General features: G+C 32.0%; 1 protein-coding gene across 2 annotated transcripts; it reads left to right on the top strand.

Annotated features, from left to right (window-relative positions):
• Positions 1–4,867: 4,867 nt before the first annotated feature.
• On the top strand, positions 4,868–13,961 carry LOC130654610 (protein Wnt-5b-like). 2 transcript variants are annotated; one of them, XM_057457223.1, is made up of 5 exons: positions 4,868–4,930; positions 11,793–11,890; positions 12,045–12,286; positions 12,402–12,697; positions 13,189–13,961. In XM_057457223.1, exons 2-5 carry the CDS (start codon positions 11,853–11,855, stop codon positions 13,672–13,674), a joined length of 1,062 nt encoding a protein of 353 aa, XP_057313206.1. In that variant the 5' UTR covers positions 4,868–4,930; positions 11,793–11,852; the 3' UTR covers positions 13,675–13,961. The 2 variants fall into 2 exon arrangements, with proteins under 2 accessions (XP_057313206.1, XP_057313207.1); XM_057457224.1 differs by lacking the exon at positions 4,868–4,930 and adding an exon at positions 6,235–6,244 and having other exon boundaries at positions 11,791–11,890.
• Positions 13,962–14,058: the final 97 nt, after the last annotated feature.

Genomic DNA, 14,058 nt, shown 5'->3' with positions numbered 1-14,058 from the left:
TAATAATTAATAATAATAATTAATAATAATAATTAATAATAATAATTAATAATAATAATAATAATAATAATAATAATAATAATAATAATAATAATAATAATAATAATAATAATAATAATAATAATAATAATAATAATAATAATAATAATAATAATAATAATAATAATAATAATAATAATAATAATAATAATAATAATAATAATAATAATAATAATAATAAATAATAAATAATAAATAATAAATAATAAATAATAAATAATAAATAATAAATAATAAATAATAAATAATAATAATAAATAATAATAATAAATAATAATAATAAATAATAATAATAATAAATAATAATAAATAATAATAATAATAAATAATAATAATAATAATAAATAATAATAAATAATAATAATAATAATAATAATAATTAATAATAATAATTAATAATAATAATAATTAATAATAATAATAATAATTAATAATAATAATTAATAATAATAATAATTAATAATAATAATAATTAATAATAATAATAATAATAATAATAATAATAATAATAATAATAATAATAATTAATAATAATTATTAATAATAATTATTAATAATAATTATTAATAATAATAATAATTTTGGTCACACTATCTGATTTATGTTGATGTGTCAGATCATAACGTCAGAATGGTACTATGTTTTTGGATATAGATTAAATGTCTCTTCCACTATGTGTCCTGTAGAAGCATCTGCTTTAAAACAGCTTTTTGTGTTATTGTAGCTTGTCTCGTTGTTAAGACAAGCTACAAAAAAGTCCAATATCGCAGATATCGCAGTTATGCCTCGTACGGTTCGTATCATAGTTAGGCTGTTTTATCTTAAAGAGCGGATTTGACAAATTTGAGTGGTTTGACACAGCTGATGGAAGAATCACTTATGTTGTGCTTATCAGAGAGAGAGCATATCTCTTATACTTATGTCGCCTGCTTTTTAATTATAGTTTTCTGTTATTAATTTATGTTTTTGTAGTAATTTTTATTATCAACAACGAATTTTTGTTGTTTTGAGTTATTTAGAATTTGTAAAGTGGAATCCTCTTAGATTTTTGTTAGTAATAACTTTTAAAAACTCAAGGTTTGTACAGACTAAGTAATCCTCGGTTACTTTGAAGGAATAAGCGCTATGTGTATTCTTTAAAACCTGTTATTCGTGTTACGAAAATTGACGCGCCGCTAGTTAGTAAGTTTTTAATTAATTCTTCACAGCTCTTCAGTGTTAATCATATTTCGGAGTCATTATCCACAATGTCTATCTCTTTAACATTATTTCAGGGCCGTAACAGCCTATGGGGCAGGAGGGATGGGGGGATAAGAAGAAGGACACGTCCCCTTAAAAATGACTTTTGTCAATCATGGTTAATACGGGGAAGACTTGTGAGGAGGATTTGGGCAGCCCTGTAATTTAATTCACAGAGGATAAATAACGTGTAAAAGAAGATCCGTAGTATCATAAACTGCGAGTCGCCTACATTGAGTACGCACAGTCGTTCATGAGCTGAAGCTTTGTAAACGTATCGAATACAATATCAGCGACCCTTTGTATATTTCCTTCTTTTCAGATGTTCAACAAATTGCTTTCAGGCTAAAATACGCAAATGGATATATTAGCTTCAGTCTCAAATTATACTTTTTGTTTTTAGTTTTTTTCTGTATTGTATTCTCATGATATAATTATTTAACGTGCACTTGTAATAAGGTAGCTACAGTTAAGTTTAAAATTAAATTAAATTACATATAGGTGAGTATTTATCATAGCACATCCGTATTTCATTCTCAGCAGAGAATGCTTCACCCCGATCAGACCTCTGATCATGACGGGCGAGTATAATGCGTGTAAGTCATACTGAAGAAGAACTACTTTGTTCATCACTAACATACTGCCAAGCAGTGAGCGGGATTCGATCCGCGGTCCCCAGAACTGGGAGCCGCAGACGAACCCTAAATTAATTAATTAAACCTTGAATGCATTCACACAATCTTCACAATTTCCTCGTATACACGTACTTATACACGTGATGTATTGCCCGCATTTTTACTGGAAAAAATTATTTCCAAGGTAAATTCTGAGTTCAAAGTTTTCAACTCTTGAAATTCCGTCCAATCCATGAAAAATTTCCCGGATAATGTTGTAACCTTATTTAGCACATGCCCATGTTAAAAAAAAGATCAGCCTGTAGTATACCTTTGAATATTTTTCTTGTCTCTTGAACCAAGTACTTACCTCTAGATTTTATGCATGCATGTTTTTTTTATTAGTATCTAAGTATCTGAGCCGCTTAATTTTGTGTTTATATATTCTTTATCGTTATAACGTTTTTATAAGGTCATTCAAAAACATGTAATTATATCGATGTATTTAAACGTGAGAAATTTTTACCGCCATTTGTTTTGGGTGATTAATCTGAAACATGCTATGACATTATCCCACTTCTTCGGATATATTTCCTGCAACCTACAATCCTAACAGCATTAAATATTATATTGAAATAGTGAAACTTCCTGATGTAGAAGAATTAAACAAAACATAAGCAATTTTTTTCATAAAACAAAATTAAAAGCCACACAAGGAGCCACTGAGAGAAACATTTCTGCTGATATATCCGCTTTAGGTAATAAGTCACTTGAATGTCAAGTCACTTGAAGACAGCATTCGTTAGGGAAGTGAAATATTTGTAGCCGTTAAAAACTAGGTTATGTCAATTGTTTTAATTTTTTTTTTTTGCATAGCTTGCTACAAAGAATTTGATTTCCGCTCATAAGGTACAACACTTAGTTTCGGAAATACATTTGCAACGTCACAACCACGGCGGTTTAATTTTAAATATTTTGCGGTGTTTTATATTCCACAAAAATTTCAGTACTTAATATTTGACTAAAGAACATATGTTTTCGCACTTTTAGTCCTAACATCTTCTTTGTCTTGTATTCATCAGAAGGTTGTACATAAACAACCTGTGGTTTATATAAACGAAGGTTCCGAGTTTTATTAGAAAGACATAATAAGCGCACGTCACACAGGAAGGAAAGTTTACATAGGAAAATATATTGCGGTCGTGATATTAAAATGGCTGTAAAAGTAAAAATACTATTTGTACCTATGGAGCTCCACATTGTGCAATAAAATATGGTCAACAAAATTTGTCAAGAAAGCAGGAGGAAAATTCCAATTGTTATCAACATCTTCTATTTAATTGAGCTCATTAAGATTCCTCTTTGCTATATATAACTCTGATAAACAACCTTAAGAGAAAAAACATTCCTAATGGCATGTTTGTTTACTTCGGACGTTCTCATATCAAACGATCAATACAAGCTTCTTATACCGCTGCTAATTGACTACTTTATACTGACTTAATGACGGGTAGGCAGTGCCATTGACGTGCGACTTTAACGCTAATTGTTACCATTAGCAACGGTAAAGAATACATGCTGGTGAGATAGGCTTATGATAAAAATAGCAGTGGTGTGTCTATGGATAATAATATGAATTCCTTTTATCTTGATAATCTTATGTCCTCTTCGAAGATCAGTTAAAACATTTCTGTCATTCCACAGCATTGGATTAAAACGTGAGTGTTTTTTAGCCGCTGTAAAAACACTCCTAAACTTTGTCTAGTCCAACAAATCCTACGTAAAACTAAGCCCAGCTTACAATTAAATCATTTCAAAATAGTATTGCATCGCATAATTGCATCAGTTTTATACATTTCCACAGTAGCTAAAAATAAATTTTGATGAAAATAGATATTCGAATGGACAATGTACAGTTTGTTTAGTGAGTGATGCAGATCATTAAAGAACTTGAATTAGTGGAGATAAAATACAGCCTTTGAAGGCTCCTCCCACATATCATCACGTGCAGTTTTGTCTCCAGGATTCTCATTTAATCAGTAGTCACATCTGAAACTAGGAGTTTGACAGCAAACATCACACAATGCCATTCTTTGTTAATTTTTTTTACTTGCAAGAAAGGCTATAGCAATGTACTGGTATTTTTTATCACTAAACAGCGAAGACAAAGCGCGGACAAACGATAACTAACTAAACTCACTAACCCAACCTCTTCCTCAGGGGCTTTTTCTTTGTTTTTACTGGGTGCCGGCGGCAAAGTGAGCGCTAACAGCTTTAGCATCAGGCAACAAATTCTATGAGAGAGAATGAGCTACCAGCAAACCATTTTTTGTTCTTGTTATTATTGATATATTTTTACTTACGATATTGAATGCGATAAACAAAGTTTTCACATGTGAGAATAATCTGCACTAGATTGTCGAGTCAGCACAAAAACGTACCCCACACAAATTAGCGAGTGTAGAATTGTTCAAATATTTGATAACAACATGATGAATCCAAAATCATACTTCGTGCCAAAAAGTTTAAAATAACTGAATTCCTTTAGCTAAATTGTTGTTGCTTGCAGCACAGAAACACAAGTAAAGTGTTCACTTTACTTGTGTTTCTGTGCATGATCAACTTCTCATACTTTAACCCCTTTTACGCCATCCTTAATAAATAACGCCATTCAAAAAAGTTCCCACCATTAACGCCCGACGAATAAAAGGCTGACAAGATATGACGAACGCAAAAAGAACAACCTGACAATTATATTTCACAGTGTTTAGAATGACAGAACAACAGCAGGTGGTATGATTGATATTTATTTACTTGTCCCTGTTTGTCAACGCTGATTGACATTGACATTCCTTCACACGTAAGTTCGTGACGTCAGCAAAGCTTTGATCCAAGATAGCAATAGAAACGGGCGATGTTAACAATAATAAGTCAGTTGAGCAGTAGATTCATAATGGTAGATATCTGTGCTGAAGAGCAAAAGAAACAACAAGAGGAGGAGATGTTATAGCTACGTTCCGTTAGTGTGATCAGCTCAAGTAAATATCTTGTTTTTATTATTTGATGCGTAAACGCAGGCATAAAAGATTCCCTCCTAAAAAAACAAATGTTTCGACAGTGTTTTTTTTTCTCCGCCCTATATTGACAAAGCTTTATCCTTTTGCAGTTTTGAGGGCATATTTCACTGCAAAATGAAACAAACGAAATAGAAACTCTGTTATGAGTAAGATAGCTATTTTTATTGTGCTCATAATCTTTCTTACATCAGTTTTGTTCGAGCCTGAAATAATCCTTAGAAAATATATTTTAACTAGTCGATGGCCCGTGGAAAAATCCACGGATTCGCCTGTTTTTTAATACCTTATTGCGTGCGTCTCGTAACTTGCGGTACCATTTTGTGTCATAGACATATACGGGTATTACATTATAGACTAGTCGTTAACCCGTGGAAAAATCCACGGGGTCGCCCGTCTTTTATATATCACATTTCGTGTTTTCGTGTTTCCGTAACAGGGCGCGTCTTTCGCGGACAGACAGGGCCTTTTTCGCTTTTAGCTTTTCTCATATCAAAAAGTAAAAACGCAGCCCTGGATTACTGAATAAAAGTACGGCCACCGAAATGAATTGTTATGAACATATCTTGCAAAGCACTGAACGATACACATCTTTGTCTATTAACCCATTCCAGTTTCTAGATCTATTTTTATCAAATTCGTACGGTTAAGGTAGCTAAATAAAATACTGTGAATGAGGTTGGACAATACATTTAGTGCATATTTTATAGCATTTAGTTTTGTTTTTTATTGCAGACAGCGGATAGATCATATCTTCTATGCGTGTTTTCGCTTTAGTAAAAAAAATATGATGACGTCAGAAAAAAAAAGATGCAAGGAGTGGTAATTGTTTAGTTTCCATGAGTTGTTTACATCGCACTGACGCGTGGAAATACTTATGAGAGTTTCTTCTTACCTAGTCATCTAGATAAAAATAGACGGACAGTAAATAAAATACAATTATGTTATACCCTAACGAAATTATAGGTTTCAATATAGCAGATTGTAATACTGAGTTAAATAAAAGACATTCTTGAATTACCGTTTTGTGTTGAACCGTCTACCGGTTGATTATTCTGTTTACACTATGTTCAATCATTATATTTAATCCTCATCTCTGAGAGGAATTCCTGCTGCATTTAGATATCAACAGTGTTATGTGTCTTCACAACAGAATGCTGTTCCGCTTGACATCCCTCTCCAGTTACGAGTTAAAAAACACTTCGCTGGTTCATCATTTTACTTTTAAGACTTGCATCTGACACAATGAGGTGGTAGCTGTTATAATGTCTGAGTTTACCAGGTCATGAGCTGATGTAAATAGGTGGTTTTGGTAGGTACTTAGATGATGTATACAGTATACAACAAGTATATTTTTATGTAAGATCGTCCAAGAAAGGTTTTAGCTTTTTAAAGGAAGAACATCGAGACAAGTTCGTGTCAAATGTAAGAACATCGAGACAACATTTTTTGTGTCAATATAATTCAATGCAGTAGTGAAGTAATTAATTCTTCATAAGGTTTTTTAATTAAGCGAAATCCCAACCGGAATACAACACGATTTTTTTAATTTTAAGATTTAATTTTTCAGCTTTCTTTTGCAAAGCTATGATTTGATCCGAAAATCTCCACACAAGAGTTACGTCGTTGTGTTTGTAATAACAAGTTAATGTCGCATCTTTTGTACAAGCCGATGTTATCACCAAGTTTAATCTATTATCTCCAGATCGTTGACAGTAATAAACTAACGTAAGGTTGCTTGTTTACTTTTGACAGAAATATGATCCTGGAAAAGCGATTTTATTATTTTTTGTGTGTGAACGATACATGCTTTTCATTTTATAAGAATATGCTTTATAAGAATATCATTCTGAGATTTCAGGTTAAAAACTATGGGCTTATTGTTTAGAACGTGATGACTAATGTTGAGTAGTGACCAGTCGGTTAGATTTTGTTATTCTTTTAAAAAAAGCGTGTATTGTGGCATTATAATTCGCTGCGAATTTTAAATGAGATACCCCACCTTATTTGTATGTTTTTTTATGTTAGCTTAAATTTCAAACACATGTAGTGATTGACATATCATAAAAAAGACTGGAATAGTTATTACGAAATTACAAAAGTATAATGATGGTATTCACAGCTATTAAATTCTTCCCCAAACCTCTATTTTCTTATTTATTTTTTTAAAAAATCATTTGGGAATCGGGAAAATCTTATTGAAAGTTATAGAATTTTGCCCGAATAAAGAGTCGAAAATTGATTTTACAAAAGAAATCATTTTTTACCATTTTTTTACGCAGTGATGTTTTCGATTGATCATATTTCGGTTGAGAAAATCTGTGGGTGTCAAATGTTGGGATTCCAAATAAGGTCATCGCAAGAGTTTGCTAAGCACTGTGTTAAAAGCGACGAATATTAAAATTAATTAAGAAAAAGATTTGAGATATATGATGGTATTTCATGACGCAAAAAAAAGATGAATGCTTATTTTGCTTTGTTTCTGGTAACAAATATTTTTTTATTTAATGAAAAAACCTTTTAGCTATGTATTTAACTAAAAAATGTTTTATTAACCTTATGAGTAACATGTCTAAAACAAGGAACGCATTTTAATTACGGGTTCTTGTTAGAAAACCACATTCCGGAAAATAATTTCCGTAGTAAAGAAATAATATCTTTTTTAGTTCATATTGACAGTGATTGTCAAGAGTAATTAAAAGTTCAGTTCGCTCATAGTCGTTGAATTACCGTGATGTATTATTGAAAGATTTTAAAAAAATCGTTAACCTTTCTGCCGTAGATTTCAATGATAAGAAAAACTGATAAAATAGCTGTCTAATAATTTTTCTCTTTAATTAGAAGTATATCTCATAACGGAGAAGAAGTTATCAAATGGTAAATCTGTATAATTATGATGGTGAATTTGCGGGTCGGCATTTTATTAAAATATCTATCTACTTGTTGAGTATAGCTCTTTTAAATCTTTCCATATTTTTTATTATTCTTGAATCTCAGCAAACGGAAGGAAATCAGTGGCTTTTTTGTGATTGCCAACAAAACGTCAAGTGACGTCGTGTAAAATAAACATGAAGTTTGTATAAGGAATCCCTATGTTTATCTCATTGGATGAAAGTCTTGAAGGTGATGGTATGTGATGACATATTCTTGTAAGTGAAAGATGGTATATGTTTTGGTTTGTTTTATTTATATTTACTTATAGACGAACTCTTCCTGAAGGTATTGGAAGAGACTTCTGGGAATAGAAAAGATACTTAGATAATGCACTTTGTTGTGTGTTTTTTGGCGGGAAATTTATCCGTTTAGTTTTTTTCTCTTTCTACAATTTTTCGATGTTTTAATAGGTTCAATCAACAAAAACAAGATTTTTCTTATATTTTGACTAAAGAAGTGATAAAGTAGTATATAAAAATATTCCAGTTGTGGCTATAAGTTATATAGCTATTTAAGCGGACGTAGTTAAGTAAATAAATGTATATTCTAAACAAGCAGATGTGCTTAGAGAGATTTTCTTTTGCAGTGTCCGCATTAAATCTTATTTTTAAACTATATGGAGAATAAATACTTCTTTTGCGTCCAATTATGTTGTTTATATAAAACACAAATCTCACAAGAAAAACTTTTCAATACAGATCTCCCTCCCGCAGTCTTCGTTTACTGTCGAATCGATTTATGTAAAACTCAATTCTTCTAAAGGATTTTTTTAGTTGATAATAACATTTTGAGATAACACAAAGATAAAATTAGAAGGTTACCAGCAACTGCGAAGACGAAATGAGACAACAGAACATAAAAAATGTACGTTTTCATTATTTTAAATATTTCATGAATAATGAACAAAGAAGATATTTGAAAACATTTTTGGCGTTGTGTACTTTACCAAGGGACAACAAAAGGCGTTGTGTCATTCGTTCAAAAGTCGACTTTATATTCTTCTTACTAGCTTGCAGAAAGCAAAATCTTTTCGGGTAGGGAGGGAGCAATGATCACTGGCTGCCTACCGTGCTACGATGGTTGTTCTTAAGGGGTGGACTGGTTAGATCGACTAAAATCGATGCCGTTATGTATTATAAAATTCTTTTGTTAGTTGTGGCATGGAAGAAAGAAAAGAATTGTTTATTTTCTTTCGTAGAAATTTTTTGTTTTTTTTGTTTTGCCTTCTGTAAAATTTTGTAATGCTCTTCAGAAATCTAAAAGATGAACAAACGATGAGAGAATTTTTTTTTCTCAAATAGCTAATTAATGTTTCCTATCTGAGTGTAATTAAAGCTGGCGACAGAGAGAGACAATAATAGTTTTCTTCACTTTAACAAGCGCATGTGACTAACGTCAGTGGTCCGTCCCTAGTGACGAAGTTGGTATATAGTTAGATCAAGTTTCAACTTCCCGTACATAAATTAGAAATATATAGATACTTCCTTTGAAATATATTTTTCTCTATAGTAAGACAATGGAAGGAACCTCCTGATGGGAATACGAACATGCTATATTTCTTATCCTGAGAGACGTCATGTGAGACAGAGAGTCAATAAATTAAGTGACATAACCTACCATATAAACATATACGTGCTTTTTATCCATCATCTTATCAATAATCATGGAGGATCTAGTAGGAATATTCACTTATTGCATTTTTTTTGTGAGAAGCCTAGCGACAAATCTCTGGATGTATGTTTAATTAGACATATTTTGGAGCCCTACATAGAACTGTGTAGGATAACGCTTAATATAAGTGGCAAAGTAATTACTGAATATTTTACCAGTCATTAACCATGAAAACTTTTCTGTTCGATTCTGTAGGAAAGTTTGTTTATACATAATTTTGAATGCGAGAGAGAGCAAAGTCCATGATAATAAACTGTTGTTGTTGGTTTAAGTAATAAACTGATAAAATTTCGAAGTCAAAAATGTTTATAAAACAAAGTTGCGATTTACGCATTTTCACCCAACTTACAGATGATCCATATATTGTGGCTATCAGTCCTTTTGGTGGTTTTTCAGATAATTTCAGTATCAGTACTTCCTTATGTGATATTCGTGATACACCATTTCATATTGATCAAATTATCCCTGCTTCAATTTTTTAAAAAAAAAGGTATTCAGGTTACCATGGCAATAACAGCGTCGTGACGTTTTATTGATATCGTGGCCGTAACATCAGTAATTTAAGCATAGCTTCTGTAAGAATGGGTAAATTTGTGAAAATATTCGATAAATCTTACGGAAACGATTGAAATCATTGATTCACCTAATTGGATTAAAAAGGTCTCCCAACATGCTTCATTCACCTTTCTTTCAGTTGCCATAACGAAGTACTATTTTTACGTCCTCGAAGACTCCTTTCATTCTATGACTTCTTTTGACTCTTATTCTTTATGGAGATATTTGTTTCAACATTCACAAATAGCATCTTCGTGATCCGCTTTCGTAGGTTTATCTTCTTTCATTAATTAAATAATTGCTAATTTTAAACGAGAATGCTTCATTATATAGACTTAACTCAGGAATTTAATTCAGTTCATGCTGTTTGTCAACGAAGAAGGACGTTGGTGCATGCGATACAAGTTTAGCAGTTGAAATCATCGCTTACAGGAGCAGTCTCTGACTTTCATTATTTCCTTGGTTAGCGGTTTTTTATTTGTATAAATTCTGTTTTATTGTGCGAACAATGCTTAATAAAGTTGTTTTGAGAGTTTTATAAAGAATGAAAGAATGAAAGACGTAAAGGTGTGTTATTGATCTTGCGCCGAAAATGAATTTCGGTGAAAATTGAAAATAAAACATGCGCGTTGAAGAGGTGGCAGGGTGTTACTGCACAAAAACTTCGGCTCGTTTATATATTATGAACAAGTCGACAGAAGCAACAATAGGCGTGATATTTTTAGAAGAGACTGTTGAAACTACGAACTTTTCTAATCTCTTTCTTTTAAATGCTAATCTTTACATGGGAATTACAAATCTATTCTCGATGGAGACTTAAAAGTGTGTTAAATATATATACCTAACTTTTCTTTCTTCTTTTCACTTACTTTATTTACTAAAAAAATGTAATTTACGATACGTTGTAATAATGTTTGCTATCCGTTGTTTAGGTATTCAATGAAGCTAATCCAAATTTTTGTCAGACTTTTATCTGCTTTGAAAATGTCTGTGTTATTTTATACTGATTTTAATCAGTGCAATTTTATTTAAATTAGTTTCTTAATGTTTGTTTTACGTTTTTGAAGTCTCAAGGAACGCAAACCTTAAGAAGTGAGAAGTTATTTATTTAGACTGAGGTTCATTCCTGTTGTGAGCATATATCCTCTGCGATGGAGCGGCACAATGATGGAGTATTATTTGAACGTGGCTTCACTCGACAATCTTCAACTGCTACAGAATTTAAATGTGTTTGCCTACGCCGTTTGATTCAATTATCTGTAATAAGAAGTTCCCTGATATTGTCTGTGGTTTTAAGCAAATATTTTTGCTATATGGAAACTTTATGATGTTAAAATAACGATTTATTTGTGACGGAAGTTGAGCGATGACGAACGGTAGTCATTCTAAGTTGTGTGAACACGTTAGCAGTCAATTATATATTTTCACAACGTTGAATGTTGGACGCTGTTGTACAATCAAGGTTTTTAAAGATCTATAAACAGTGATTTATAATTCCGACACAGGACGCTACAACAACGCTTAGTATCTGACTTGTATTAATTAACGATGGGCAACGGGAAAAAGTTACGAGGCATCCGGAAAAATGATTTTTGTTTTTCGGTGGTAAACACTGTCATAAAATAATGTTTTTATATAATTTTATCTAATTATAATTTCCATTTAGAAGAGAATACACGATAGAAAATAAATATAAAATACGAGAAAGAAAAATCAAAGAAATAAAATGGGTGTTCAAACGACAACAATATTCTTAATTTTATGGTAAGTTGATGTCTGTTACTTGTAAAAAGAACGCGGAAACGAACGAGCTAATCTGAGGCTCAATTTCACGTACCCTCTTAGACATTTATGCTTTTACGAGCTATGAGAAAATGATAACTTCAATTTGAGTTATTAAACATTTTTCTTTTTTTAGTTCCATGTTTTTGGTAGAAGTATTTGGAATCTTTAAACTCATTCCAGTCTGTGATGAAAGAAGAGGACTGACTAAGGCACAAGTGAAACTTTGTTATACATACCGAGAGCACATGGCATATGTTCTCGACGGCAGTAGGATTGCAATGGACGAATGTAGAAAACAATTTGCCGGTAGACGATGGAACTGTACATTTCCTAGACAAGGATTAACTCCTTTTTTGCATCCTCAGATTAAAATTGGTAAGTTAGACCACGAATAAATGTTTAAGAATGTGAGAATCAAAATAAGAGCCACGCTCATCACGAAATGTTATTTTAAATACATCAACGTTATGAAATACTTTTTTTGTTTTAGGTACAAAGGAGGCTGCATTTGTTCATTCAATAGTAGCTGCAGGTGCGATGCACACGATCAGTAGAGCTTGCATGGAGAATAAACTCTCAAAATTCTGTGGATGTAGTAAAGAAGGTCGACCTGATGAATTACCGAAAACCCAACTTTGGCGAGGATGTGGAGATAATCTACCGTATGCGTATAGGTTTAGTAAACAATTTATAGATGCGTCAGAAATGATTGAAGATAAAGATCAAAATTTACAAACTTTCTCACGAGTTTTGATGAATCTGCACAACAACGAAGCTGGTCGATGGGTAAGCGATGTTTCTTACTTTATATGATTACTTAAACTGTTTAAGCTGTCAAACAAAGTCCGTTAGCTAACCGCAACACATTTAAAGTCAAAGACTTGGAGTGTTTAAACCAAGTGTATTTAAAAAAGAAAAGAAGTTATACAAGGCCTTTCATTTCCCATCATTATGTGGGTTATAACAATTAAAAAGCTTGCTAAATTTAGTTGTTTCAAATCTATCAGTAGCGTGCTCGGTGAAAATCAAATTACGTGACTTTGAATAATTTGATAACGACTTTGGGTACTAGTTAAGAAAGTTCATGGTTATTGCGTCACAAAAGCATTGTGAAACAGTAACTTTTAAAGTTTTTAATTTAAACAATCTGTAAATACAAAGAGGTCAAAAGTTCTCGGTAAAAAAAGGATCGAATAACGCGCCGTGATTGACACTTTAAACAAATATTTAGAGGAATCTATTTGAGCAAGCGTGACATCATTCCTATTATTGTTTAGGCTGTCTTTGAAAAATCCCGAATACAATGCCGCTGTCATGGTGTATCTAAGAACTGTGCAACAAAAATGTGTTATCGTCAACTTGCCGAATTCAAGGTCGTCGGTCAACGTTTACAAGAATTGCATCAAAGTTCGATCAAAGTAAAACTGTCACAAGTAAAAGAAGAGACTGGTGGCGAAGGTTTAAATAACATGAAGTTAGAACAAGTTGATCTCGGTTATAACACAAAAAGTAGACAAGACTTAGTTTATGTGGACGATTCACCAAGCTATTGTGTTAAAGGTGACGGCATATTTGGAACACTCGGACGCACTTGCCAAAGAAATGAGAAATCTTTAAATGACTGTAGTCTTCTTTGTTGTGGCCGTGGTCATCATACGAAAAGACAAATTGTGAAAGAAAAATGCGGGTGTAAATTTGTATGGTGTTGCGAAGTAAAATGCCAAACTTGCGAGAAAGAACAGAACGTTCATTATTGTAAATAGTAATTTATATTTCACAAAATCAACCCAGGAGGATATCACAATATGCACATGTAATGTGTTCACGAAAATCATAGCTCGTATTAAATATGTTGATTCCACGGCATGGACGTAACAGAGGTAAACTGACGAAGCCTTGATGTAGTTAACATGTAAACGATATAATCAGAGCCGCGTTTAACTACGTTTTTGAATCATAAAAAGTAAAAAACGAAGATATTATATATTTAGGATTCACGAAGATTGTACATATCTACTTAAATTATTTGTGTCATAACTTTTTATACAAACTTTCACTGTGTGTTTTTTTCACTTTCTACGGTAAAAAAAGGAGTTATTTCTGCACGCATTTTGTTCGTGTTGTTGCCACATCATGTTCAATCCTAT

This window comes from Hydractinia symbiolongicarpus, chromosome 8 (genome assembly GCF_029227915.1).
Source record: "Hydractinia symbiolongicarpus strain clone_291-10 chromosome 8, HSymV2.1, whole genome shotgun sequence".
Classification (NCBI taxonomy): Eukaryota; Metazoa; Cnidaria; class Hydrozoa; order Anthoathecata; family Hydractiniidae; genus Hydractinia; species Hydractinia symbiolongicarpus.
The sequence above is the reverse complement of the archived record's forward strand: the minus strand, read 5'-3'. Positions and strand labels throughout refer to the sequence as shown.